Consider the following 26,109-nt stretch of genomic DNA (forward strand, 5'->3'; position numbering starts at 1 on the left):
CAACCCAAACCATTCTATGATTCTACGATCATCGTGTCATAAATAGCAGAATGCTAAACAGAACTGATAATTTGTCCCATATCTTAATCTTGTGTTGTAATTTTCTGTTGGCAGGGAGGCAGGCCTGCTTTTGCTGGGTTGCGTTTCTGCTGTTTGTGCTATATAAAACAACTTTAATAATATCTTAGGCAGAGAACAAAACAGCCGTTCTTACAGATCAGGCAATCAAGTCAGTTATTGTTATCTTCTCTTTAGGTCTGAGTGGGTGTAGAGTGCATTTTTGTTGCATTTGTATTTGGGAACATAAGATAATGACAAGTAGGACTCCTGGAGTATAGATTGTCTGACATGAACAGGAGTAAAATCTTTGTGGCACGTCACAACATTCTCCCTGCATGTACTGAGATAGTTTGGGAGGCTGACTACCATGTGCTGAAGCTTAATTAGCTTGTTCTTCATTGTTTTTTATAAAAACGATTTCATGCTGGCTTCCCCATAGGGTCATGTTGTAGCATAACTCCCTTGTGAAACTCCAGTTATTAAGTCTTCAAACTTAGCAGAAGACGTTTTGTGGTGCATTTTTAACATCCTGCCTCAGAAACAATATGACCTAGATAGTTAATCAGGCTTAGCAAAATTGGCTTTTTTTTTTTTTTTTTATTGCTGCAGATTAATCTAGTTTCTCTGAGCTAATGCATATGGTATGTATGTCTTCAAGACCGTCCTTTTTCTCAATGATGTTGAAGATTTATAACCTCCATAAAATCTGGCGTGCACTGAGAGAGGAAGATTATGAATTACAGTTACTTAACCATTAGCACTGGGAACTTGTCTTTTGAATCTTGTATGTGTTGTTTCAGACTACATTGCATTTACAGAGGGCTGAGTGAATTCTGTGTTTCTTCTGTACGCTAACCCAGTCTGTTTCATTTCCGTGTTGTTAAAAAGATACCGGATTGGTGCTGTTGATGTTTTTGTCTGATATATTTGTTTTAAAATTTCGATTGACTTTAGCAGGGAAAATATTCACTTTCTGGTTTAAATCAGTAAGGATGGCAGTGGCTCTGCATGAGTCGCTTGGTGCTCTTGTCTTGTTCAAGTCCTTAAAGTTCCAGTTAAAAAACTGCTGTCAGTATATTGCCAATTCCACCACTTGTTTTGTTCTGTTTAACTCAACAACTCTGTGTTGAGTCTGTGAGTTTATTCTTCTGTACATCTCTTGGACTGCATGGAGTTTGCACTGGGGACTCACAGATGACCTGATGGTAATGGTGGGTGTTTATCTGGTCTTGGTTGCTGTCTCTGCAGCCTAGAAAGAATTGTTTCTAACTTGGATTTCAGTTTGGATTTGAACATTTAGGGGGTTTCTTTTGATTGTCACTTAGCAGTGTCTGTTAAATACAAAGAATATTCATGGTTTAAGGCTTAATATGGGGCATGTGAGATTTCTTCTTTAATAAGTGCATACAGAATGTAGCTATAGTAATACTTATATATTAGAAGAGATCTGTTATTTTCAGTGCCTCAAAAGATGGGAACCAACGTTTGTTAGGTGAAAATACATATATAAATATTTATAATTATAATATAAAATATTATAATTTTGGATAATTCAACCCTGTTTTCCCAAACATTTATAACCAGACACCACTTTGTAGCTATTAGAACTTGACACTCCTGTAATGTTTTGTTATCAGTATTCAAAGTGCAGGTCATGCTCTTCTTACTTTTTGTTAGAGGAGATACAGATTTCTTTTGGAAGGGTATTTTACTGCAGGTTTGGTCCTTGGGGTAAAGAAAGTACATAAACAAAAGTACATACTGCCACCTATCAAATATAATGCTCTTTTCTTTAATGTCTCTTCTTCAGGTTTGTTGGAGCTGTGATGTAGCTAAAGAAAGGATGTAATGCTGTAAATGTTAGGCTTTGGTGTGATGTGTCCTGTGGCTGTAGTACAAGGCAGCAGACAGCTGTACAGGGTTGTACTACTCATGGCATCAGTTGAAGTTGTACCTTTCAGTAATTGGAAGTAGGGACAGAATCTACAGCCTCACTGTTCACTGTCCCAGCAGAGCATGAGGTCTCTGGGCTTGTTCATTCTGAAGAAGGGAGAGGTTCAGGGAGGCCTCATTGGAGCCCTTGGGATCTTGAAGGGAGAGTTAAAGGCCAGGTTGGATGGGGCCCTGGGCAGCCTGAGATGGTGGCTGACAATCAGGTCATGGAAGGGGAACGGAACTAAGTGATCTTTAAGGTCTCTTCCAGCCCAAGTCATTCTATGATTGTATGACCTTATGGGGAATTCTTCCTCCCATCACATACTGTTCCCATTCATTCTGCCAGTTGAACCCAAATGTGATCATTTCACTGAAAGATCAAGTTTCATTCTTATGAGGGGGCTATGGAGGGTATGTGGTATTAGGGGATGAAATGGATGGAATGAGATTTTTACAGCTTGAAAAACTGTACAGTTTTTCTAGTAATGAGTAGTAAAATACTTGATCAACTAAATATAAATAATCGACGTGCGATGGTTTAAATCTTCAAGGCAACAACATTCTCAAAGATGATCTTTAATCTTTTGGAAAAAGTCCTGTGGGCTTTGTGGGCAGCTGGAGGGGCAGCTCTGCTTTATTTGTTCTGTAAAACATTCCCTGTCCTGTCCACTAATTGGATGCTGCACTGCTTGCAGCATACTGATAGCACTTAGAGTTGTGGTCAGAGAGAGATATGATGCCTTAAGAGATTGCATCCCAGTGGCTGCTTCCCTACTGAAAGTTAGTAAGAAGTCCTAACTTTGTTTGCATAAAGCAAACAGTGTGCCCCAAATCTTTGTGTTTCTCGACTTTCTCAGTACAGGTAGGTGATCATTTTATCCTAGTAGTGATTGCTATTTAAACCAAATCAATTAGAGATGTTGGTCCTGTTAAAGTGTTAGGTTTAGAAACCTGATGATGGCACCTGAGACTCAGTTGGTCTTTTACTCATTATTTGGGGATAGAAAATGTATTGATTGAGTTTTAACCTACAAAACTGAAATGAGGGTTTTGATTCACAAAGGGGGCTGTAGACTGGAAATCAAGTGCTGATTTCTTTGTTCCAAAGTCAGTGAAAGAGATGAGTCCAAGGGCACTCCATACAGGAGATCCTTGGGCTGCGCTGGGGTCAGCACTCAACCAGGTAGAAGCATCCTCATGCTCATGGAGAGCTGGCTCATCTATCTCCCAGTGTGACAGGATGCTCCATTGCTTTCTTAGGCGCCTTCCATTGACTCTTGGCACAAAACACGGGTGACATGAATTAGCTTTCTTAAAGAACAATACCTCTCTTTCTGTTTTCTCCCCCTACCCTTGTCTTTCAGTTATACCTGCCGCCACTTGCGGAGATATGTCTATGTCTTGGACAAACTGTATTTCCCCCACTCGCACTGCTCCACGCTGCAGCATTGCTTCTCGACCCTCAGTGACAATGGAGAGGAACTCTTGTCTTTAACTTGTTCTCACATTCTCAGATCCTATGCCGCCAGGTTATTAACCTCTGCTCTGCACTTACTGCATGCTGCATGCTCCGTGCCTGCTCTGTGCATGTTCTGAGTGACGGGTGACGTGGGATGGGGAAGGGGTACTTTGTGTCTTTATGGCATCTTTGGTATGTGTCCTGAAAATGTGGTAGAAATGGATATTCTCGTTCAGAATATCTGTCATCAAAGACTGAGCACAAATTCTGGAATTAACATGTGGCTTTTGGAAGTTATGAATCCTTTTCATGCTAAGAGTGAAAATACTTAAGGTTGAAACCCTTTTCCAGAGCTATGATGTAAGAAGTGTAAGCTGTGATTCACAAAGCTTCCATGCAGTTGTGTATTTGTAAGTAGAGCAGCAGTAGAAGCTGTCTTAAATGTGTCCAGCACTTCCCTGACGCCCATTGTTTCAGTACCACTGTATATAAATCATTTTTCAAGAATGGGAATGATGAAATTTCATATCGTGGCACTTAATGACAAATTAAGACAGGTCTGCTTTTTGATGTTATCAGTTTTGCTGATACCACATGAGAAGAACAGTATGATTCCATCAGCTCATGCTGATAACATGAAAGTTCATGATGCAGAATTGTGGATGCTCCATGAAACTGTAAAATATAGGAGGAATTAAATGAATTCTAGGTGTAATACCTAAATGTTTCCTTTAAGATGTTTTTTCCAAGCAAAAACTGATTTTCACTATTTCACTGCTGATGCTGTTGATAATTATTTTAAACAAAATGCTAAAAGATTTAGGAAAATAAGGAAAAAGTTGCATGGCAGCATTGGAGAGAGGATGAAAAGCACCCAGCCTGGAAATGCATCTTCCCAGCTAACCAGTGTACAATAGCAGCAAACCACATAGTGAACATAAGTAAAACCAACTTGATTGTCAAGGGAAGGAAACATTGCATGCAAGCTGAAATAGCTCCTCTGGTACAAAAGGAATGTTACAGTGGTACTTAGTGATGGAGAGTTACACTGGGGGCTCTCAATGGGAGATGGAAATCCCAGGGTCCTTCTCCAGATTAATTTAGAGCAGTATGGTATGAAAGCAGGCAAAATCCGTCAGATTTCAAAGACGTCATTTAAAGATGAGTAATATCAAGGATGGCAGTTCATACCAGAATCTTTGTATGGTGGCTTTATGGGTGAAAGCAGCACTGATAACCCTGCAGCTCTTTTCATATAACAAGCTTATGAAGCTCTTAGAGCAAAAAGTGCATCTGGGTGCAGCCCCCTGCTGAAACTGGTGGAGAGAGTTTACTAGTATGAGATTTGGCTGCATCCACTATTAACTGCAGCACTGTTTTGCCCTGCTAGTAGTTTATGCATTCCTCTGATGGCCAACAGTAACTAATTATGGTGATTTATAGGTCGCATCCTTCCCTTTGCATACATTTTGCAGCAGTCCAGGTAAAAACCATTAAAACTTTGTCCTGATCAGTGCTGTTTGTTTCTAAGCCACCACAGAGCTGTGTGTGATGCTGGGACCTGTCAGATCGATGGACACTGCTCATCCTATGCTCACTGAACAGCTGATATTGGTTAAAGGTGGGGTGGAGGGGAAGGAGAGAGGATATCTGCCTATTTATCTGTCTGCATCCCAGCATCCAGCCTGGGATGGAATTGAGAGCCCTTGTTAGTTCTGGTGGGTTTTCTAAATGAAAATGGGCAAAAGGAAGAGCTGTGTGACTTCATTGGAATTAGGACTTTTGTCCAAAGGAAGGCAAAGAAATGTGATGTCGAATTTGCATAGTTTACCCACAGTGCATATCTTTTATTACTTAATATTATGTTTGCTCAAGCAGCACAACGTAGCCAATATAGTCTTAATGCACCTTTCAGCAGTCTGGGCATGCATTCTGCAGCCTGACACAGATGAGCTCTGCAATCATATCCCTCCCATGCCACCAGAGTCAATGGGATTATGCAGTTGTGTTACTGTAAGAGTGTGCAGTCTCTGCAGATCAGAGCCTTGCAGATTCACTTTGAAAACACTGCTGAGGACCAGGAATGTTTCTGTAGCCGCAGTGCCATGGTGAAGCTCTGCCTAAAGCCGGCTGGTCCTCCTTAGCTGGGTTGTGTCTCTCTTGTTCCCAGTGCTGGGACAAACAGGAAAAGTGTCCAAGTATTGCCTTCTGAGCAGCTCGGGTGACATACTTTCTTCTGCATCAGCCTCTGAAGGGAAGATGGGGAGAAAGATGTATTTACTATTGAACCTCTTTCCTTCCCTGGGATTTTAACTCATGAGAGCAGATTGAGATTGAGGGAGGTTCCAAAATGCCAGTTCTGCAGGAAAATGATGCTGTGAGTGAACCAGGCTGGGCTGCTCACAGATCTCAGTATCACTATGTTATCATGGAGCATAATTATGGCTTAGTTATAGGTAAACCATGGCACAGGTGGCAATTCAATTAACTGACAAAAGAAATAAATAAAAGTGACGGTGAACAAAAATTAATAAAGGAAAAAGATTGTGAAGTTGTGTTAATATTTCCTACGTTTGGACTTGATGATCTTTGAGGTCTTTTCCAACCCGAGTAGTTGTATGATTCTATGACTGCTTGAGGGTGCAGGCTTGCTTGATGATATTGCTGTGCTGAGATGTCTGTCAAGCAGCCTGTATGTTCTTACAGAACCTAATCTGGGCTTCACTGAAGATGTTTTGTGTGGGCTCAGTTCCTGCTCTGGGCTCACGGGTCAGGAGATGAGGCTTTGGCTTTGGCCACTGCAATGGGTTATAAATAAATCAGCTCATTTCATTGTGTTCCTTTGGAACAAAACCCCAACAAAAATAGAAGTTCCTGCAGAGGTCTGAGTTACTACAATTCAGTGTTATTGCTTTTTGATTGCAATTTTTCAGCTGGCTGCTGGTAATTTTCTTGGAGAGTTTTTTAATTATGAGAGGATCACTTTACACTCAACATTGAGTGACTTGGCAGAAGGGAATTGTTTATAAATAATTCTATTATGAATTACTTGTCTTTGTACTGCACAGCATATTGATCAAGAAACCGTTGAGATAGAAAATCAATGCTGTGGGTACGTGGTGGTGAAAAATCACCTGGGTCTCGAAATAGAGTTCAGATGGATGCTCCTCACTGGTTGTCTATCTACTGGAAAGCCTCACGCACTGGTTCATTAACTTCTGCCCTACCAAAAATCATATTGTGGGCATTGTTTTTATGGAAGCAGCAGTCAAAATTGCTGATGCCAGAAAGTGCCCAACCAGGCTTGATGCCAGCAAGGAGCATCTTCATGGAGCAAGCGGAATTTCGTCGTGTAGGTCATGCTTTTGGGATAGAAGGTCCAAAAAGTATTGACTTGACTTGAAGTTGGCTTGGGCAGTTTCATGAGTTTACTCTGAAATATTTCAGGTTGTTAAGGGTAAAGAGATTTGCTGGGAAAGGGGCCCTTCTGTTCAGAATGCAGAAATATACTGTGTTCCAGTAGCTGAAAATTGAAGCAAAACCAATTCAGACCAAAACCAATTCAGACTGGTTTGCGCTTTTTACATGGTGGATGACTCATAGGAATAGTTGAACGAGAGTTCTGGACTTCCCAAGGCTGGAATTTTTAAATGAGATTGGATGCCTTCCTAAAAGATATGTCCAAGTCCATCCGCAGGCATTGGGCTCGAAGGAGGAAGCATAGCAGGGGGAGTTCCTATGGTTTTTGTCAGACTGCAGATCAGAGTGGCTGCTTTTGGCATGAAAATCTGAGTTGCAGGCAGATTCACATGCAGGGTTTTCGCTGGCTTGGTCATCCTACAGTTTTCCTTAAAAGATGGCATGTGAGAGCTATGTTCTTTCTATATAATAGTTAAGATTTCTCTCACCCTGGTAAAAAGTTTACCACAGGCACGATCTAGATGCATCCTACTGCATTAACATGTGAACCTAAAGCCTAAAGCACATCTTGATCGAAGGGAATCGGCTTTAATTGAACACTTATGAGCCCACATTCCCATGAGATGGAATTGGAACAGTTACTTTCACACGTTTCCATTGCTGCAGCGCGTTCAGAATCTGGGGGGTTCATACGTCATTTCTGGCAGTTAATCAGTGCTGGGGAGGGCATCGTATTCTTTTATCAGTATGTAAATAAGCCATTGTTTGGAGGCTGAAAAGAGAAATGTTCTTATAGCTTGCCTGAAGAGTTCAGGAGAACGCTAATGAAATAAATGTCAGATTGAACGTATCATTATAGTTTACAGTTAAAATCAGAATTAATGCTCATGGAAACCAGTCTTTGGCTTAGACTAAAAAGTTTTGCTTAAGTCAGATGCTTTATAGTATATGCTGAGCATCTCAGGATGCAGAACAGCTCTCCAGTGGCTTCCATAAGGCGTCGTCACTGCAGCACACAGGACAGTGTTTTTTTTTCTCTGTTTTGTCCACCTGGTGATGCACTTTTGTCTATTTTGCTGTCTCAGACAGTGCTGGGTGAACTTTGGCTGGAGAAGGCAGCTCAGTAAAATGTGTAATTATTGCCTAAATATAGAGAATTATTCACTTGGAAAATAACAAACATATGGTACAGATTCAAACCATCTTCCAGTTTGTCAAATTAAAGCACGGATTCTCACCAATCTCTACATTTTGGCTTATGCCTCTTCATCATCTCTCATAGCAGATCAGCATGCTGGAGCTGTGATCCCAGGGCTGAATTCGGATTCAGCTAGTGGAAAATGCTGGCGGCTGCTAGGACATAGATTGGTAATTGAGATTCAGATGTTCCAGGCAGAATGTCTGAAGTGAAGCATCAGAATATATGCATCTTTTTTCCTTTTGAGTGCTATGGGTTACTGACTTCTTCCACTGAAACTGAGAGCCAAATGTTTAATGGATATACATGGATGTCTAGAAGGAAGGTTGGGGTGTCCACCTGGAACTGCACAGTGCCTTAAGAACTGAAATATTTAAAGAACTTCATCAATTTGAGCAGATAATGGTCCATAAGTACCCCAGAAGAGTTGGGTGCAAAGAAATTTCCAGAAATTCCTTTGAAGAGAGATGCGGGTGGTTAAAGGGTTCAGATAGTGCACGTATGGATGGCACTGACAAAGTAAGTTCTGGCAAATGTCTGTGAAGAATTCAATGATAAGAGATTTCTGATATTAGTGTAGGAGATAAGACATTTGATATGGCGTTTGTCAGTAAGCCCAGACAGGTCCAAGCAGCTGCCAAAGATTTGGGAGCTGGCATCTGCATTCATCCGCACTGATCTCAGTCACTTGAGACATTCCACTTATGCAGTGTTGGTGGCACTGTCAGGGCAATGCTTACACTCCTTTTGTTTCCAGCTTCTGATGAGAACGTCAAGGAAAAGAGCCATCTTCTTGCATTTTGATGTCACCATTGATAACCATGACAAAAAAATAGAGAGGTGCAAAAAAGGGGAGAAATTCAGTTCTTATTGCAATCCTCCAAAGGTTTGTTTTCAGACATGCTATGAGGGTTTGGATCCCCCCCCCTGTAGAGCAGGACGTGGGCCTGAGAGCTGAAGGGCTTTTGTTGTTCTGTGTTTGTGCACTGCATTTGTGAGAAAACATGGGTGGGAATGCTCCCACTGCAACAGCCACTGATCAGAACAAGCAGTGGGAGAGGGAAACAAGAACCTCAACTGGCTTCCAAAGATGAGTAATGCTGCAGCCCCAGTGCAACCTCCAGGACAGCGATCAGTGCTTGGCTTTGGTTCTCAATGCTGGAAAGGTTTTCTGGGGCATCAGCCGAGCTGAAAACAAGTTCAAGACACGTTCACTAATGAAAGAAGGTTTTCAAGTTTCTGTATCATGTTCCTGCCTCATGAGCTTTGTTACTTTCTACGTGCTTCTAGGTGCATGATGTGCAGTATTGCATCACATTGCCTCTGAGTTTTCATTAATTGCCAGTACTTGCTGTTGTAGGATTTTACCCTGAAAGAAATTTCCTGTATTTCCAGAGGTGATTTGCAGTGTAGTTCTGGTTTTACAGAACTTGCTGTGTTGATTTGTCTGCATCCAGTAGATGCATTTGCACAATCGGTTCTATTTGTTAATGGTTGTAGTATCCAGAAGAGTTTAAGATATGGGTGAGCGCACACAACACCAAATGGGCTGTGAAAAGTGGTCTTTGCACTTGGATGGAGTTTAATTCAGGGTTACAGAATACAATCATGGAATCATTTTAGGGTCATGGCTTAGTGGCCATGGTGGGGATGGGTTGGGGTTGGACTTTGACAGTCTTTGATATCTTTTCCAACCTTTGTGATTCTGTGATTCTGTGAGTGGCCATGCTGGAGTTGGGTTGACAGTTGGACTTGGTGACATCAGAGGTCTTTTCCAACATTGATGATTCTGGGGAGGGCTTTTTTGTAGAGATAGGGAGCATTTTTTAAGTGATAGAAGCAGACAGGGAGTAAATGGATGAGTCTGAGTGGGAGGTAAAGTGCAAAGCACAGCCTCTTTTCTTTGTGGGAATGAGGTTAATTTCCACACAGACTGGAGACAATGTAAATATAATTACTGTGCAACTTGAGGGATTGGGACTTAGAAAAACAAAACAAACACCAAATCTTGTTGGTTTTCAAGATGGAAAAATATTGCACAACTACAAGTATGCTGAAATGAATCATGAAATCAAATCCGTGTCGGTCTTCCCACCAGTTGTGAGGCTGGTGTGTGTTTGTGTATGGCAATGAAATAACCTATTCTGAGAGTGAGAAATTCAGCATGGGATAGGATCTGGGATGACAGTCAATGTGGGAAATAAACTTTTTCCTACTGAAATAGGAAACATGAACAATAAATTGGAAATGTTACCTAAAGTAAGATCTGCTTTCTCTTGCATAAGGGCTCTTCATGCCTTGTAGTCAACGAGATTTAGAAAGATTGCATTTGTAACACCTTTTTAATTCAAGAAGGAAAATAATTAAAAAAAAAACCAACACCATATTAAGAAGATTACAGTGAGGAAATGTGATTAATATTTTAGTTCTGTCAGGGTTGGGTCATGTAGTGTGGGTGAGATGTGCTACTGCTGAACATGGAGGGAGTTTTTAAAAGGAGAAGGGACGCTCAAAGGCTGAGCTCCATCAGTAGTCCTGCCAAGGCTTTCCTCTGCACTGTGCTGGTTCTCATTGCATGTCTGTTGTTTCTAGTAGAGCAGTGCCAGTGGTGGAGGCAAAGCTGTGCAAACTCAGGGCTCCAAGCATCATTTCTTCCTTAAAGGATTGCAGATGATCTGTTCTGCCATTTTCCAGCTGTAACCAGGAGCTCAGAGCACTTCACGTTGTGTGCAGTGTGTTCCCAGATGCGTTCTGTAGGTGCAGAAGGTAAATGGAGAGGGTCAGCTTTGCTGTTCATAATGAAATCGCATGGGAAATCATAGAACCATAGAATCACAAAGGTTGGAAAGACTTCCAAGATCTCCAACCCAAAACTCCCATGGCACAACTTGCAGCCATTACCTCTTGTCCTCAAAAGGTGAAAATGAACAAGTGAAAGGTTCTGTCGTTATTTCAGGTATCAAGGAATGGGCATGTGTGCTGTTGGGCTCTAAGGGGTAAAAGGTCCCATAAAGGAAAAAGCTGAATTTATGGATTTGGGAGATGAAAAACACACTTTATTATGAAGAATTGTGGAAATCTTTCTGATTTTCTGCCCTTTGGGGGTTTTAAGAAATAGAGAAAATGTCCTGTTGTTATGCAAGAGACAGTCTCTGCATCCAGGATGGTTTGGAAGCACTTCTTGGTGGTCGGACCTGTGCCTGGTTTGGGTCTTCTGAATTTTCTTGTTGTCTCATTATTCAGGGTCTTTGGTTTTTGGGTGGGAGTTGCACTTTGACTTTCTCCAGCAATTTCCTCCAGCGCTCACCCACACTGCTCTGCCCTAATTGAAGTCAAATGTCTCCTCGCAGCAGCTATGGAGCACTCCCTATGTTGAATGCAGAACAAGTGGATGGAAAAGATGAACTGCAAGTTCTGTTGTCCATTCAGTTTTCTTATTCTAACAGGGCAAGCTAAGGAAGGAAAGGAAAATACACTGATGCCTTAAAACCCCTGAGCCAAATTCAGGGATATTGAGTTATGAATGAACCTTATAATCAGTTTGTAGATTGCTGCCTGGTTATTGAGTTCATACTTCAATTCATCTTTATTCCTCATCCTCTCCCATTTCCATCCTTTGTGTAGAAGTACAGCGATGCTGTTTGGAATGCCAGATGGAATGAGATGATCTGTACCCATATGTGGGGGAAGGATTTAATGCTTTAGTAATGGAAGCGTTTGTTGGAGGGTGGCCATGAGCTGCCCAACAATTTATGCCTTCAGCTGAAAAATACATTTCACATTCTCTGCAAATGATACTCGAGGGTTGCTTTAGTAAATATTTACTTTTGTCTCATCAGATTGAATTCCTTGCTTCCATGTTTTTCTCAGTCTCTTTGTCTTTCAGATTCCATTTTAACAGGAAATCCTGTTTATTAATGCAAGGCCTCCATTAATTGTCCTGACTTTGCTTATGTACTTTAGCCATAAGTGCGTGGTGACTGCATGCCTTTCTGCTTTTATTAATAAGAACATTTCTTCCTCTCTCTGGGAATTTGGAACGTCTTTGTAGCACATCTCTTAGATCTCTCTGTTCACAGTGAAAGATAAGGTATACTCCAAAATTAATGAGAAACTTTTGTATTGAAATATGGATATCTTGAAACACTTTATTTATTATGATCGTGTTTAGGTCTGTACAATTTGAAGACTGTAATGCTTACTGTTTGATAGGGAAGATGGAGTGGCCCTGGTTACATTTAGATCATTTGTGGTGCATTGGGATTTCATAGAATCGTATCAAAGAATGGTTTGATTTGGAAGTGACCTTAAAGGTTATCCAGCACCACCCCTGCCATGATCTGGTTGCCCCCTGCCAGCTCAGCTGTCCAGGGTCCCATCCATGGCCTCAGGCACCTCCAGGGATGGGCACTCTCTTCTTTTGCATCACCTGCACCAGTGAGTTTGGCGTCATCTACAAACTGTTGAGGGTGCACTCAATCCCATCATCGATGTCATTCATAAGGATATTGTAGAGCGCCCGTCCTCATTGAAACCCCTGTGGGTTACCTCTCATCACTGCACCCATCTGGACACAGAGACATTGATCACAGCCCTCTGGCTGTGACCATACAGACAGTTCTTTATCCATCAAATAGTCCAGTCTTCAAACACGTCTCTCTGAGATTTAGAGATAAGGATGTGGTGAGGGACCATGTCAGAGGCCTTTCAGAAGTTCAGGTAGATGACATCTGCATTTGTCCAGAGAAGCCGCCACTGCATCATAGAAGGCCTTCAGATTGGTGAGGAAGGTATAGAAGTAAAGTATGTTATTACTTTGTGCCTAGCAGTTTGATGTCTATTAGTCAGCCCCTCTTACCTAGGAGCCTCTCCATGGGTAAAGCTGCCCTGCAAGGCGCTTGGGTTCTCCAGGGCTCTCCTCTCTCACTATTTCTATTTGCGTCATTACTGTTTGGATAATTCAAATGCAGAATGCCTCAGGGTCTCTTCAAAAGACATGGGCATTTGGGGACATGGTGGTTTCTCTCCACTCTGCTTCATATTAAATGGATTTATCCCATGCCCTGGTTCTTTAAGTGGTTACTGACCACTGCTCTATTGTCCACAAACATCTGCCAAAGTGCCAGTGGTGCACTTGCCTGGGCACAGTCCTCCCAAGTAGCACTAATTTATTGCATTTCGTATGAGACACTGTGATGCCTTTGTTCTGCTCTGACCTTCTGTGTCAGGTCCTTTGCTCAGACATTGTAGTCGTTACACAAGTACAGTCATTATGTCACAACACTCTTTTTGCTGTAACACATTAAACATGAGGTTGAGTCAAAGAGATGATCCTAAAATGTAGGAGTTAGAGAATGGATTTAACTTTTAGACCTCAGGTCTCAAACCTAAGGCATTCTTAGGGCTTGCTCTATACAGGACTTGTCTTCTAATACAATTGTGGTGTCCTTGCAGGCATTGTAAAATCCTATTGTTTAAGGACTGTTTACGTAATGTGAGGTTTCAGTGTTTATGGCTTATATTTAATTCTTTAAAATTGAGAACAATAATGCATTTGGCACGTGTATGAGAGTGGAACAGCTCAGGGTATTGATGAAATGTCTTGAGAACATTCATCATCAGCTTTGGTGATCTGTGGGACTGTTTTTCCATCTGCAGATAGTGTTTGGTGTTTGTGTGCTTTCCATTTATTTACAGTCTACTTGTGAACTGGGAGACTGAGAAGATGCAGTACTAAATCCCCAACCCTCCCCCACCGTGCTCTCTGACCGTGTCCCCATGTGCCACATCCTCATTGCCCCTGAGCACCTCCATGGATGGGGACTCCCCCACCTCCCCAAGAACCTACTTGATGCCTAATCACAGTTTTCATCAGATTTTATCATATGAAAAACAATACAGAAATGTGGAAGTTGTGCTGCCATACTCTTTCCATCTCTACTGATACAGCGACGTGTAGTACATGGCCTAAATGCAAGTATTCTCAGATCCAAAAGAGCTCATGGCTCATACTGCCTGACCTCCATTTTACCGTGGACCAAAGGAACTTTGTGCAATTAATTCCTCCTCCTGGGCCAGGGTTCCTCTGGTGGTGGCTCTATCATTAGACCTTATGATCTTAGTGAACTTCTCCAACCTCAGTGATTCTATGACTGAAAGACAAAGGAAAAAGATAACAATGCTCTCTTCTCTTTATTTGAAGTTCCTACAATGAATTTACAAAGTTTAGCCTTAGTATTTCTTTACCATTAATGTGTATCAATGATATCATCTCTGTCTCACTGTGTTCCATTGGCAAATCTTAAATAGCTGCTGGCAGTCAGAGGGCCCAAGAATGTAACCCAACTGGGAAAACCTATTTAAAGATGGAAACTTGGGGATTTTTCAGAGTGTTCAGGTGTCTGATTTCCCCTTTGTTTCAAACTTGCCATATTGCTTTTTGTCAATCTAGTTTCTTACTAAAAAATCCCACGTGGAACAAAGTCATATAAATGACATGTAGAAACCTGCTTCAATAATGGCACTGTCTCGCTGTGTTTTATTTCCAGCCTCGTTACTGTGTGAGCTTGGCAAGGCCTGTTTTGAATGAATCTCATGATTGCTGTTCCATTATTATGCTCTGGATTAACTGCCATGTAATTGTGTTGGGTCATAGAATCATAGACTAGCCATGGTTGGAGGGGACCTTAGAGATCCCATATTTCCATGGCCCTGCTGTGGGAGTTGCACATCCCTCCTCTTTTAGTTTAAAGCCATTCATGCTTGTCATGTCGCTGTCAGACCATGTAAAGAAGTGTCTCTCCCTCCTGTTTAAAAGCTCATTGTAAGTACTGGGAGGCCACAAGGAGATCTAACAGCACATTTTACTTCTTTACTCCTGTATTTTGGAGTTAACATGACTGTCTGCTTTATGGTCTGCCTTTAGGAGCTATTCTGCAACTTTGCTGCAAACAACTCGCTTACCATTTCTGAATGCATATGACCTTTTGTTCTTTGTGTAATGGAAGCGATTAAGGGACATATGCCCTTTTCTTTGGCATTGTTCTTTAGAGCTCTGTTGTTTTTGTCTGCTAACGCAGTAATAATAGGCTGTTTATTTTGTCCTTTATATGCATTAAAATATCATCATATTTAAATTTAGTCATCGGTTTTGTCCTTGTTTTGTTTTGTTTTGTTTTGTTTTGTTTTTCTCCTTGAGCCAATGTCTGGAAAAACACTGTCTTCAGATTTACCTTCAACCTTAATTTTATCTTTTTTTATTATTATTATTACTATTATTATTTTTTTCCTAACTGTTTTTAAAAGCTTCATTTTATGCATTCATTTCTTTTTTAGTACGTGAGGAGCAGAGTTTGTAAGCTGCTTCAACCTGCTGTAAATTAGATTTGATGCAGAGATTGCAGATGCTTAGGATTTTTTATTGATTGTTGTCTTGTGGCTTTTGGTGGACCAAGATGAAAGTTGTTCAGTGATTTCCCATTATACACACACACACACACACACACACACACACACATATATATTTTAATCCACAGGCTGCTTGGAATCGACTTTTTGAAAGTGTTAAGTTCATATATTGCTGGTTTGAATGTGTGTGCAAATAGCACGTAACAATCAAATCACTTGCATTTAAGCAGCCATTACTATTCGGTTTGTAATCACTTAGTGGGTGAGGTTCAGCCTTGTATTAAATTAAAATAAATGTTCCATCTTTGTAGAAGGAGTTAAGAAATCGTTGATTTCTTAATTCCTAAGATCAGAAGAACAAGATGTTCAATAACCGTGGAGATGTGGCGCCTGGGGACATGGGCAGTGGGCATGGTGGGGTGGGTTGGGGTTGGGCTTAGGGAGCTTGGAGGCCTTTTCCAACCTGGATGATTCTGTGTCGAGGTTTTTCTTCAGCCTTAAGTCATCCTTGTTGCCTCAGCTTCTCCACAATGTGATCTAGAATATATACCAGCCTTGGAGACACTCTTAATTCTCACCTGTGCATGAATGGCCGCTGGTCTCCCACTTACCCTACAATGAGGAGGAAAACAACTTCAATCTTACATAATACATTTTTTTTCCCACTTTTTAATTTCATTTTTCATGCCTTAAGAATCAAAAATGACCCCTAAACCTTCCATACACCAAGGATGTGACCGTCACAAACCAAGTACCTTTAAAAGGCAACGTTTGTCCATGATCAAAGACCTCCGTGAGTTAAACTTTGTGAAATGACTTCAGGGTGTTCTAAGAAAGGCTGTGATGATACTTCAAAAATGTGTTGGGGTATCTCCTAAGGATAAGCCATTGGTGAGGAAGAAAACTGGTTATTTTAACCTGAATATTGGCATTCTGGGCAGTGATCCCACAAAGAAGTGCTTCAGCACAGCTGCAAAGGCAATGAGCTGTGGCAGGAAAGCAAAACTTGGCAAGGAGAAACCCCAGAGCCAAAGACAATGTATAGCAGAGCTCACCCCCTCACTGCTGCTTTTGTTTTTATTTGCATTGCCTGCAAAGCCAAAATGCTTCATTCATTTAGATGAAAAATGCTACTTGCTGGACATCCTATTTCACCTAATTCTGTCTTCTTCCTCTTCGTGGAATAAACTTCTGGGGCAGACAGACCCCAGGTTTAACCTTGCTGCATCCCCAGTAAGCATCACCAGGTTTCCTTGAACTGATTGTTCCATCTCCACAGCACTAGATGGTGCTGATGGCAGCATCTCTGAAATCTGAGCCTTCAGAACTACCAGTGATCCTAAAAGCAGCACTGCTGTGCAGGGCAGGGACAGAGCTGCAGATCCAGATGTTGATTGGAGCAAACATTTCAGTGCGTGAATGCAATGGCTGAGTGCAGGAGGGGGGAAGATGGAAATCCTGTTGATGAGTTATTTCTGCATTTATGAAGTTATTGCTTCTTCCCTCTTTAATGAGTAGTTGGTGTTTTTGGCTGATAGCTGTGAGTTAGTGGAGGGCTGACTTTTGCCCCAGGTATTCCAACTCAACCATTCTAGGATTCTGTTATTCCAGGAATTCATCATTCTAGGCTTCCATCATTTGATTGATTCCTCTGGTGAAGGCCTTCTTAGACAGCATGAAGGAAAAACTAGGATTCCAATGTTCACGACGTCAAATAAACTCATTATCCTAATAACACCAAATGTTTCTCAACCCTTACAAGGATTGCAATTGTTCTTTAATCTCACTGGGCATTCCTTCCCTATCAGTCCAGCCAAGCTTATCGCCATCCCAGCGGGGGTCCAGCACCAACGTCACTGGTCTCAGTGTTGGCTGTTCCTGGCCCTAGGAGATGTTATCTGAACCTTGGGGATGGCGTGGCACCCCAGAGGGCTCTTGTGGGGGTTAGTGAGATGTCTTAAGTGCTGCAGTGTAAGCTATTATTCTGCTCTAAGAAGTATCTGACTGAAAAGGCATCAAGAAATGGTGGAATTTATTGAACTGCCCCTCAGGATAGAAGATCTGGGCTTCAGAAGCCAAGTAATTCCTTGCAGCTCTGAGAAGTGCTGGAAAAGCTTTCTCCTGAAACTCTTGGCTAGCAAGGAGGGAGAACAAGCACTGATATCTGCTATCAGTATCTCCTATCTCAGGCTGCAAGGGACTTGACATCAGTGTTGTATTTGAAGTTGAAGACAAAGGGCTTCCTCAAATCCTGCCCATCGTTTCCTTAGGTGGAAAAGCTTTCTGAGAGCACTGAAGTTGTCCTCCTGTTCCAACAGGCATTGGCTATCAAGAGTATAACACTGGGGCAGTATTTTGACACTTATTTATTTATTAAACTGACTTGAATCCTTTCTAACTGGATCTGGTGAGCACAGAGTCTTCTGTGTCCCAAGAGCAACGTCACCAACCCCAAGGAGCGATGTGCTTTTGGGCACGAGTGAATGTTGTTGGTGGCTCTTTTTATTTCCATTGAAACAGTTTTCTTACCCTCAGAGAACCAATAGAGTCATCCTAGGAGAGGCTGATGCGGTCCTGAGTGCTCACCTTTCATTCTGACTATTCAGTTCTGCCTTACGGTGTCTCACAGTGAAAGTCCATCTCAGTGGCTTGGGATTGCTTATTTTGTCAAGCAAGTGGAATTCAGAAAAAAGCCATTGCTGTGGCTGGTTATTTTTTTCAAAATACATGAAAAAAACATTTGTCTGTGTGAATGTGGACCTCTGATTTCACACAGGTTATTTATAAAGCTAGTGTAATTCTGTGCTTTGTTCCTGGACTTGAGCTGAGATTAACTTGAAACAAAATGTATTAGTAAAATGCAAAATCTCAGCCTCCAAATAACCAAGGCTTTGACACATACTAGGATTCTTCTTATCCTGAGCAATCAGGCTATTGAACTAAAAAACACTCAAGGTTGTTAAGGAAAAAAATACATTATGTGTGATGCTGTGCTTTAAAAATAGATTTTAACAAATCCACCCTGGTTATGAACTAAAATTACGTGTGTACCATTGAAGTTTGATGCTAAAGGACTTAGCTTTGAACATACAATGATCTTCGTATCATTTATTTTATAGAATATCTCCAATTCAAATTCTGCTGCTACTTAGCTGAGATGTGGACTCAGTGAGCATTAAGGTCTTTTCCAACCTGAGCAATTCTCTGACTCTTTGCTCAGGCTTTTAAAGAGACACATACATGTAATTATTAAATATTGCATTTAAAAAATCTTCACATTCAGGTTGGTGCACGTAGTAGAGCATCTCTGCTGATTGCTGTGTCTATTTCAGACCATTATTGTGAATTTACCTCAATGTTTGTTTCTTTGTTTTTTCTCTCCTCCAGTTTATTTTCTCTGCTGTCTAAAAAGCACAACAAAGTGCTGGAACAAGCCACACAGTCCCTGAGAGGTTCACTTGATTCCAATGACTCTCCACTTCCTGACTATGTAAGTTTTGAGCTTCATGTTGTAGTTGATGCTCCAAAATACAAGAGGTGCATCCCTAAACCTGCAAAGATTTATCAGAACGTGTGACAGCTCAGTAACCACCAACTCCAACACACAAGAACCTGCATAAGTGATGTAATGTCTGAAAAAAAATGACACAAATGGCAAAACAAAACCACAGCTCCTGAGAGCTGGGAGACACCTTGTCAGTGTGCAGCTTTCAAGCCATTTGTATCACAGGGGGTTTAAATCACGGGGTTAGAAACATTTTGAAGAACAAGGCTTTGGCATCTACAGTGTGTTGAAATACCTGAAAATGGTTGAAAACAATTCCCAGTGAGCCTCTGATTGATACTGCTGCTGTGGGCCACATCAGTATGTTCTGGATGCCGCGTGCATACAGCACTCCTTTCAGCTTGCTAAGACAGTGCCCACAGATAGGCAAGAATTCTGTGATTTCATTGCACAGGCTTTTGGAAAACCTCTGCCTTCAGCAGAAGGAGGGTTCTTCCACGGATTCAAATAATATGTTTTTGTGCTATTTGAGTGCCTTTGGTTTGTACTCCTTTGAAGCTTCTCTGTAATAATGTCTAAGAAAGTTGTCCTGATCTATCAGCTACTCCCAATTTTTGAGATTGAAAATCCAACAGCTGTTTTATTTTGGGTGTTAATGCGTATTCTAGGACGTGGCTCTTTGTTACATGAGGTGTCATAGTGCTCTAGCACATGAGTACCAACAAAGGTAATCTAGTAGTCTGATAACGTGAATTCAGCTACCCAGGTTTCTTGATCTGTGTCTTCTGGTTCCTACTGCTGATGCTACCATGAAAACTGGAGGCATTCTGTCATTCAGGGAGCAGATCAGTGTATTTTGTCTGCCTGATGATACCTTATTTGACACAGAGCTCCTTGCAGCACTTCTAATTGCAGGGCTGTGGTTTCTCTCCCAGGAGTTGACCCTCTGTTTATCAGCAGCTTTGGTCTCAGCAAGACCCCCCACTGCTCTGTGTTTGGGGCAGGGGATGCTGCTGCTGTTTGTTCTGCAAGGTGACCCACGCTGCTTAAAGCTCTTCTGTCTGCATCAGCATGAGCATGGGAATGCCCCAGAGCCTTTGGGTAACTTGAGGAGGACATGATGATGTAGGGCCACAGCTGTGAGGAGTCACATATTTGGGATGCGTTCAGTGTTTCTGATTGCTGGGATTGATAAGGCTCTGGGGCTGCATTGCTCAGAGGTGATTAACCTCCGTTTCCTGCCAGCTTCCAGCTTAAGCAATTACACTACTGCGCATTCAGACTCCTCCTTTGGTCTTATGGCACTTCATTGATCTGTCCTGAAAAGATGTGGGCTTCCAGGCAAAGGGAGGCTGTGCTGGTGGAGGTGATGGCTTTAATAGCTGTGTGTCCAGGTTCACTTCATTCTGTGCAGTGTCACAGAGCAGTCTGAGGTCACCACACTCAGAGACACTGTGGGCTTCTGGTCAACCAACCCGTCCAGATGCCTCGAGAATAGGGCAGACACTTTTAACACTGACTTCATAGACTCGTGGAATCATTAGAAAAGACCACTAAGAACATCTAGTCCAACCATCAGCCCATCCCCTCGCAGGTGGATACAGCTGAAAGCTTTGTGGAGCACTGCTGAGGAAGAACTCCCTTTCTCCTTTTTATGATGTAGAGAGGGAGGGGAGGAGAAGGACAGCAAAGAGAATGATGGTTTTAGGGGATAATAAAATCATGGCAGTTTACAACCTGTATTTTGGGGAAAGAATGCATGTTCCTGTGCGTGTCTTTTTTCCCAAATTGCTCACATTGCAGCTCAGTCTGAGGCACAGTCAGTTGTCTAAATAACAGTGACAGCAAGATGTCATTTGCTGAAGGACACTCTGCTTCTGAAAGCCCGTGTTTATGTTGTCTGTAAGAACAGTTGTTTGTTTGCATTTATTTTACTGCAAGAATGTCGTAAGGAACATGAAGAGTGAAGGAGCTGGGAACTGAGATAACATCAGGGCCTGGAATCCTGGATTCCGTGTTGGGATTTTATTTTGTTCTTGCTGAGATATCCTGGGCTTTAATAAGAAAAGGGCAAGATCACTTTCATGGTCCTGTAAGGCACATAGCTCCTATTAACTGCATGCAGTACAATTCAAGTACAGGAGGAAGCCAGAGGAAGGATGAGAACTTTATTTTCATAGAAACAATTATAGTTTGGGGATACACTTATGTCAGGTTTCCCCTGTCCATACGTATCTCCAGTATTCTCCAGTACAAAGATATAGGAAAAATCCACTCCGTTTTGTTTATGGCTTTCTTAGGTTCAATGAAAGCACAGTCAACAAAATTTGTTTTGTTAACAAGAGAAGTGGTAGTAAAGTGATGGGGAATGTTGCTTCTTTCCATATAAAGAGAAGTTACTTTGGTATGTGTTATCAGTGGTTTCTCCCAACTTTATGTTTTTAAGACATGAACGTAAAGAAAAAATGTGGAGAAGTTAGTGGTAGGAACAGTTTTAGTTTCAAATAGCTTGACGTGCATCGTCCCTTGGGCCTTTGGTGTGTATTTGGCTCCGTAGATTTAATTAGGTTTCTGCATTTGTTTCGGCATCATCTAACACAAAACAGGGACCGTGGCTTCGTGGCAGTGGGAGCCCAAACTCCATCTGGAGTGACATTCTTTGTTAGCTGGGTATAGAAATGAGTGCATGTTGGCAATCCAAAGGAAAAACATGCAGAATGAGAATGCAGGAAGCTGTGTTTGCAGTAGCAATGTGTGGTGGTGCAGTGATTCCTTCCCTGGCTCCTTCCCAGCCTTGTTAACGTGACCTGCTGTGCAGAGCTGTGTTACATGGAGCCTTGGAGTTCTGCACATGTCAGGAACAGGTTGCTCAGGGAGGCTGTGGATGCCCCATCCCTGCAGGCATTCAAGGCCAGGCTGGATGTGGCTCTGGGCAGCCTGGTCTGGAGGTTGGCAACCCTTCACATAGCAGGGGAGTTGAAACCAGATGGTCATTGTGGTCCTTTTCAACCCAGGCCATTCTATGATTCTGTGATTCCCTGGTATTAGTAACAAGAAGTAAATTTTGCATTTATATGATGAGATTTTTCTTTTTCGTATCCTCAGTCAGCGCTCTGTAATGGGCCAAATGAAGCCCAATATTTAGATTCCTCTTTGATTTATCCTCGATTTACATGGCAAATAGAAAGCAGCTGTCTTTTTAAGCATTAATTCTCAAAACTCTGGGGCCCCTCCAGCGTCATCTGGAAATAATGCAGCTTGTAAAACGCAGCTAGGAAGAAAAAGCAATGTTTGTTTTATGTGGGATGAATGACTTCAGTTGGGGTCCTTCTAATGCGGCCATTAAGAGGGTTATTAAAAAGCACTATTACCAAAGTGCTCTCAAGAAAAAGGATTTTTTTGTAACTCGTATCTTGTTATTACAGTTGATTATCTTCAAAGCTGTGAGTACTTCAGAAATAATCCTTCGTTTTAGGTTCTTTAGCAGAAAACCGAACTAATCTCCTTCCTGTACACAGGGAGATGTTGAAAGGTTTCCCTGTTTCCTTTCGTCCTTGGGAAGAAATAGACTTGTACAAGAGAGGTTTCCATTTTTGCCTTAGGGATTTGGGATTGCTGAAGAGTAATCAAATCATGTCTGTGAGCTGCAGGATTGGCTCTTATGAATGTGGCAAAACAAATCCCCAGTTTCTGGTTGTAGTGACATAACAGTGGATGTAAGCTGGTAGTGCCATAGAGCTGAATGTGGCGAGCCTTACAGTCAGCACATGCAGTAGAGCAACCAAAGCAAAATCAGTGCTCTAGAAGTGCATAATATTAATAAGTGCAGGCTAAAAACATTTGCCCACAGTGTGTGTCTACCATTACGTTGCCATATAACTCCTGTTCTGGCACTAACCAAACTGGTCATTTCATATAAGAGTTTGGTATTCTGGGTAAGGCCGTAGTGTCCCGTGTTGTATGTTGCAGGCTTTGTTTGACAAAGGATGGCATTAAATGAATGAGTGATTTCAGCCTGTCCAGCACATGGCACACATTAATTTTTTAACTACCTAGGGAAGTAGTTTAACACAGAATCCCACCAGCAGCCACAAGTGCTCTCCAGTAACTGTGTGCTACTGCAAAGAGATTGAACGTCTTCCCTAGGATCGTCTGATAACTTCGGTAAAGATGCAGAAATGAAATCAAACGCACTTCCAAATAAACTGGTCAGTTGCAATGGAGTTAGTATGATGTAATCAGTGTTATTCAGCTGGTAGTGGGGCCACAAACCTCCCCATTTAATACCAGCCCAGACTGCACAGGGCCCCATCCAACCTGGCCTTGCACACCTCCAAGGATGGACGGGGCATCAGCTCCTCTGGGCAGCTGTTCCAGCACCTCACCACTCTCAAAGTAAAGAACTTCCCCATGATATCCAGCCCAAACCTTCCCCATTAACATGCATAGTTAATGGACCAAACAGCTTCATCTTGTTGTATGTTTTTAGATTTTTTTTTGTTGGCTACTTTAAAAAGCCTCAAATACAATTGGACAAGAAAATGGTTTTTAGGTTTCTTGTTGGGGTAAACCAGTATCCCATTGTAATGTTTTTGGATGTGGGTTCCAGCAGTTTATGCTGTACTGAGCAAGAAGACAATCCTGTTTTGTACCAACTTACCTTCTTTTTGATCACTCTGAACTAGTGGCTCATGGGCAAAAGTGACACTTTCCATATCGGGTTATTCTTGGGTATGCCTGTCCCCACTCCATTATTGAGAAAGAGGCTATAAATACTTTTTCTAAATATTAGTCATACCTTCCTTCAAATAGAGTACATTTAGTTTGAAGAGTATTTCTCCTACCTAATTCCCCTATTTTTATACCATCAAAAATAGTCATTTCAGAATAGTCTGAAATCACAAGCCGAACCCAAATCTAAAGCAAGAACTTGTACTGAGTAATTGCAAATTCCTGCAGTTCTGTCTCAATTCTTTGTCAGTTCTTTTCTTAAAACAAATTGGAAACTTTCCTGAGAAAAAAGCTGAGTAAGTTATCCTTAAAGAGAGAGAACAAACTTCCTTGAAATCCTGTGCTGAACTTGATAGTGAAGTTCAGTCCTATTAAACTTCCTTATATTAATAGGAACGGCTATTATTTTTTTCATTGCTGTATATTTTTGATGATGTGCTTGAAGGATCTGGGGGCAAATCCATTGTTCTTTGCTGGTGCAAAAAGATGTTCTTGGTTCCTTGTTTGGAGTTCCATGGTAGAACACTGTCCCAGGGTCCCTCTGGAATGAATGAGTAGAATTCTGTGCGCTGATTTTCCATTGTGCATCCGTTTGTGCCACATTTGGACTGAGGTAGGATGCAGCACAAGCTGTATGGTCCAGTATCTCACCATTAAAAAAGAAAGACCTCACAAGCCTCTCTGTAAATGCCACTTAATACTCTTGTATAAGACAACACTTGGTCTGTTCAGAGTGATGGAGAATTTCGGTAAGCTTGGAGGAAAAACAGTAACTCTTAGTCTTCAGAACATCTTTACCTTTTATTTATCATTATTGTTACGGTATTCAGGTGGTTTTCCTGCTGCCAAAAAGCAGAGGAAGGAACATTGGGAGCAGGCCCATGGATGGCCTCATCCAGTTGGGGAAATCCAAATACTTCACACGCGTTGGTTGTGCAGAGTAGCACTTTTCAGGAGAAGTTGTGGTTTGTAGTGCTGGGCTTTGTCAAAAGTCCACCAACAAACAGAGAAACTGAATGCAACGGTTGTCCAAAGCATTTTTGGAAAGAGCACCATTTATTTTTGTGGCTTCGATGTATTTCAGCAATGTTGTAAACCAAATGCTGAGTGCTTCTCCAGCAAGGTTTTGATTGAAAAATGTAATGCTCCAAAACCAGAAGTATGTTTCCATATGTTACAAACATCCCAGTAATTCTGTTTTTAAATATTCAGCCTTGTAAAGGGCAGGAAATGGACACAGAAGGAAATCTGCTCAAACCCCTCCAGGCTGTTCAGTACTAAATGCTAATTGGAATTATTTTATATTACTCCTTTTCTATGTGAGACACCGGTGAAGCACTACAACTTTTTGATGTCTCACCTCCTGTTTCCATCCACTTTTCTTCTTATTTTATGGGCACACATCTGGAGTAAGCATTCAGTTTTTGGCTGCTTATTGTTGCTTTAAAAAGTAATAATAATGAAAAAATCAATATTTTTTTAACACAATCTCATCAGCTGAAAATGTGTCTGTCCTCTGTTTAGCTGAGGGGCTGGTTTAGTATTACCTTTAATGTCACACTATTCAGTTGCTAGGGGACCAAACGATGGTGTGAAGGGAAGTAGAATTCTCTGAAAGGAATTAGTCGATGACGTTGAAAGATGGTCTTGGTATGAAGTAAAGAATACAGGAGTTGGACAGGAAGTAGCAATTCTTAATATGATACGGAAGGTAAAAATACAGCACTTTAAAGACTGTATGTGGTTACAGCTGCACAAATTTGTAATTAAATTGCATATTAACACATGCATACACTGGGCTAAAGGGAGACCCCTGTTCTCATTCATTGTCATGATATCTGCCTTTCAAGCACTTATCTCTGCAACTTTAATTTTAAAGCAACAGCAGGAGATTGATTCATTGTTGTTGTTGCTTAATTGACGTAAAGGCTTACTTTTTTTCCCTGTCTTTTTAAAGGCAAAGAAATGTAAAAAAGAAAATAGCTTATAGTCATTCCACATCAGCCTTCTGCCAACGAAATACCAAACATCATGCTGCTTCAGGGAAACATCTTTTGAAGTGTTCATAAAGAGGAAAGGCTCTGATAGGTGACCTGCAGTCAGGCTGCATTCTGATCCGCTGCTCTTCATGTGGTTGCACTGCTTTCCTCCAAAGCAGAGAGGTGTAGGATTTTTTTATATTGCCATTCAGATGTGTTAGTGGAACGTGGTGGGGGGATCTACAACTCATTTACATACTTAGGCTTGAGCCAAAGTGCAGTGAGCTCTGGGCTGCCACTGAAGAGTAGGACATCTCCAAAAACACTGTGTTCTGCCTCGTTTTTCTTGAAATAAAGCATGCAGGGTCTGCTGCATTGAGCATGTGTGCATTATAACCCAAACACTTGATCTTAA

The 26,109-nt window shown here is 41.6% G+C and overlaps 1 protein-coding gene across 5 annotated transcripts in view; it reads left to right on the plus strand.

Annotated features, from left to right (window-relative positions):
- The window catches only part of DYM (dymeclin), a 122,144-nt gene that overhangs the window by 72,272 nt on the left and 23,763 nt on the right, over window positions 1-26,109 (plus strand). For 4 of the 5 annotated variants that reach the window (XM_032441552.1, XM_015887206.1, XM_015887208.1 and 1 more), the window contains 2 exons: window positions 3,360-3,524; window positions 18,867-18,969. In XM_032441552.1, the coding sequence (XP_032297443.1) occupies window positions 3,360-3,524; window positions 18,867-18,969 (268 nt within the window). The remainder of the gene's footprint in view (window positions 1-3,359; window positions 3,525-18,866; window positions 18,970-26,109) is intronic. The other variant, XM_015887209.1, reaches the window with a different exon arrangement.

The sequence above is a fragment of the Coturnix japonica genome, chromosome Z (assembly GCF_001577835.2).
Source record: "Coturnix japonica isolate 7356 chromosome Z, Coturnix japonica 2.1, whole genome shotgun sequence".
Taxonomy (NCBI): domain Eukaryota; kingdom Metazoa; phylum Chordata; class Aves; order Galliformes; family Phasianidae; genus Coturnix; species Coturnix japonica.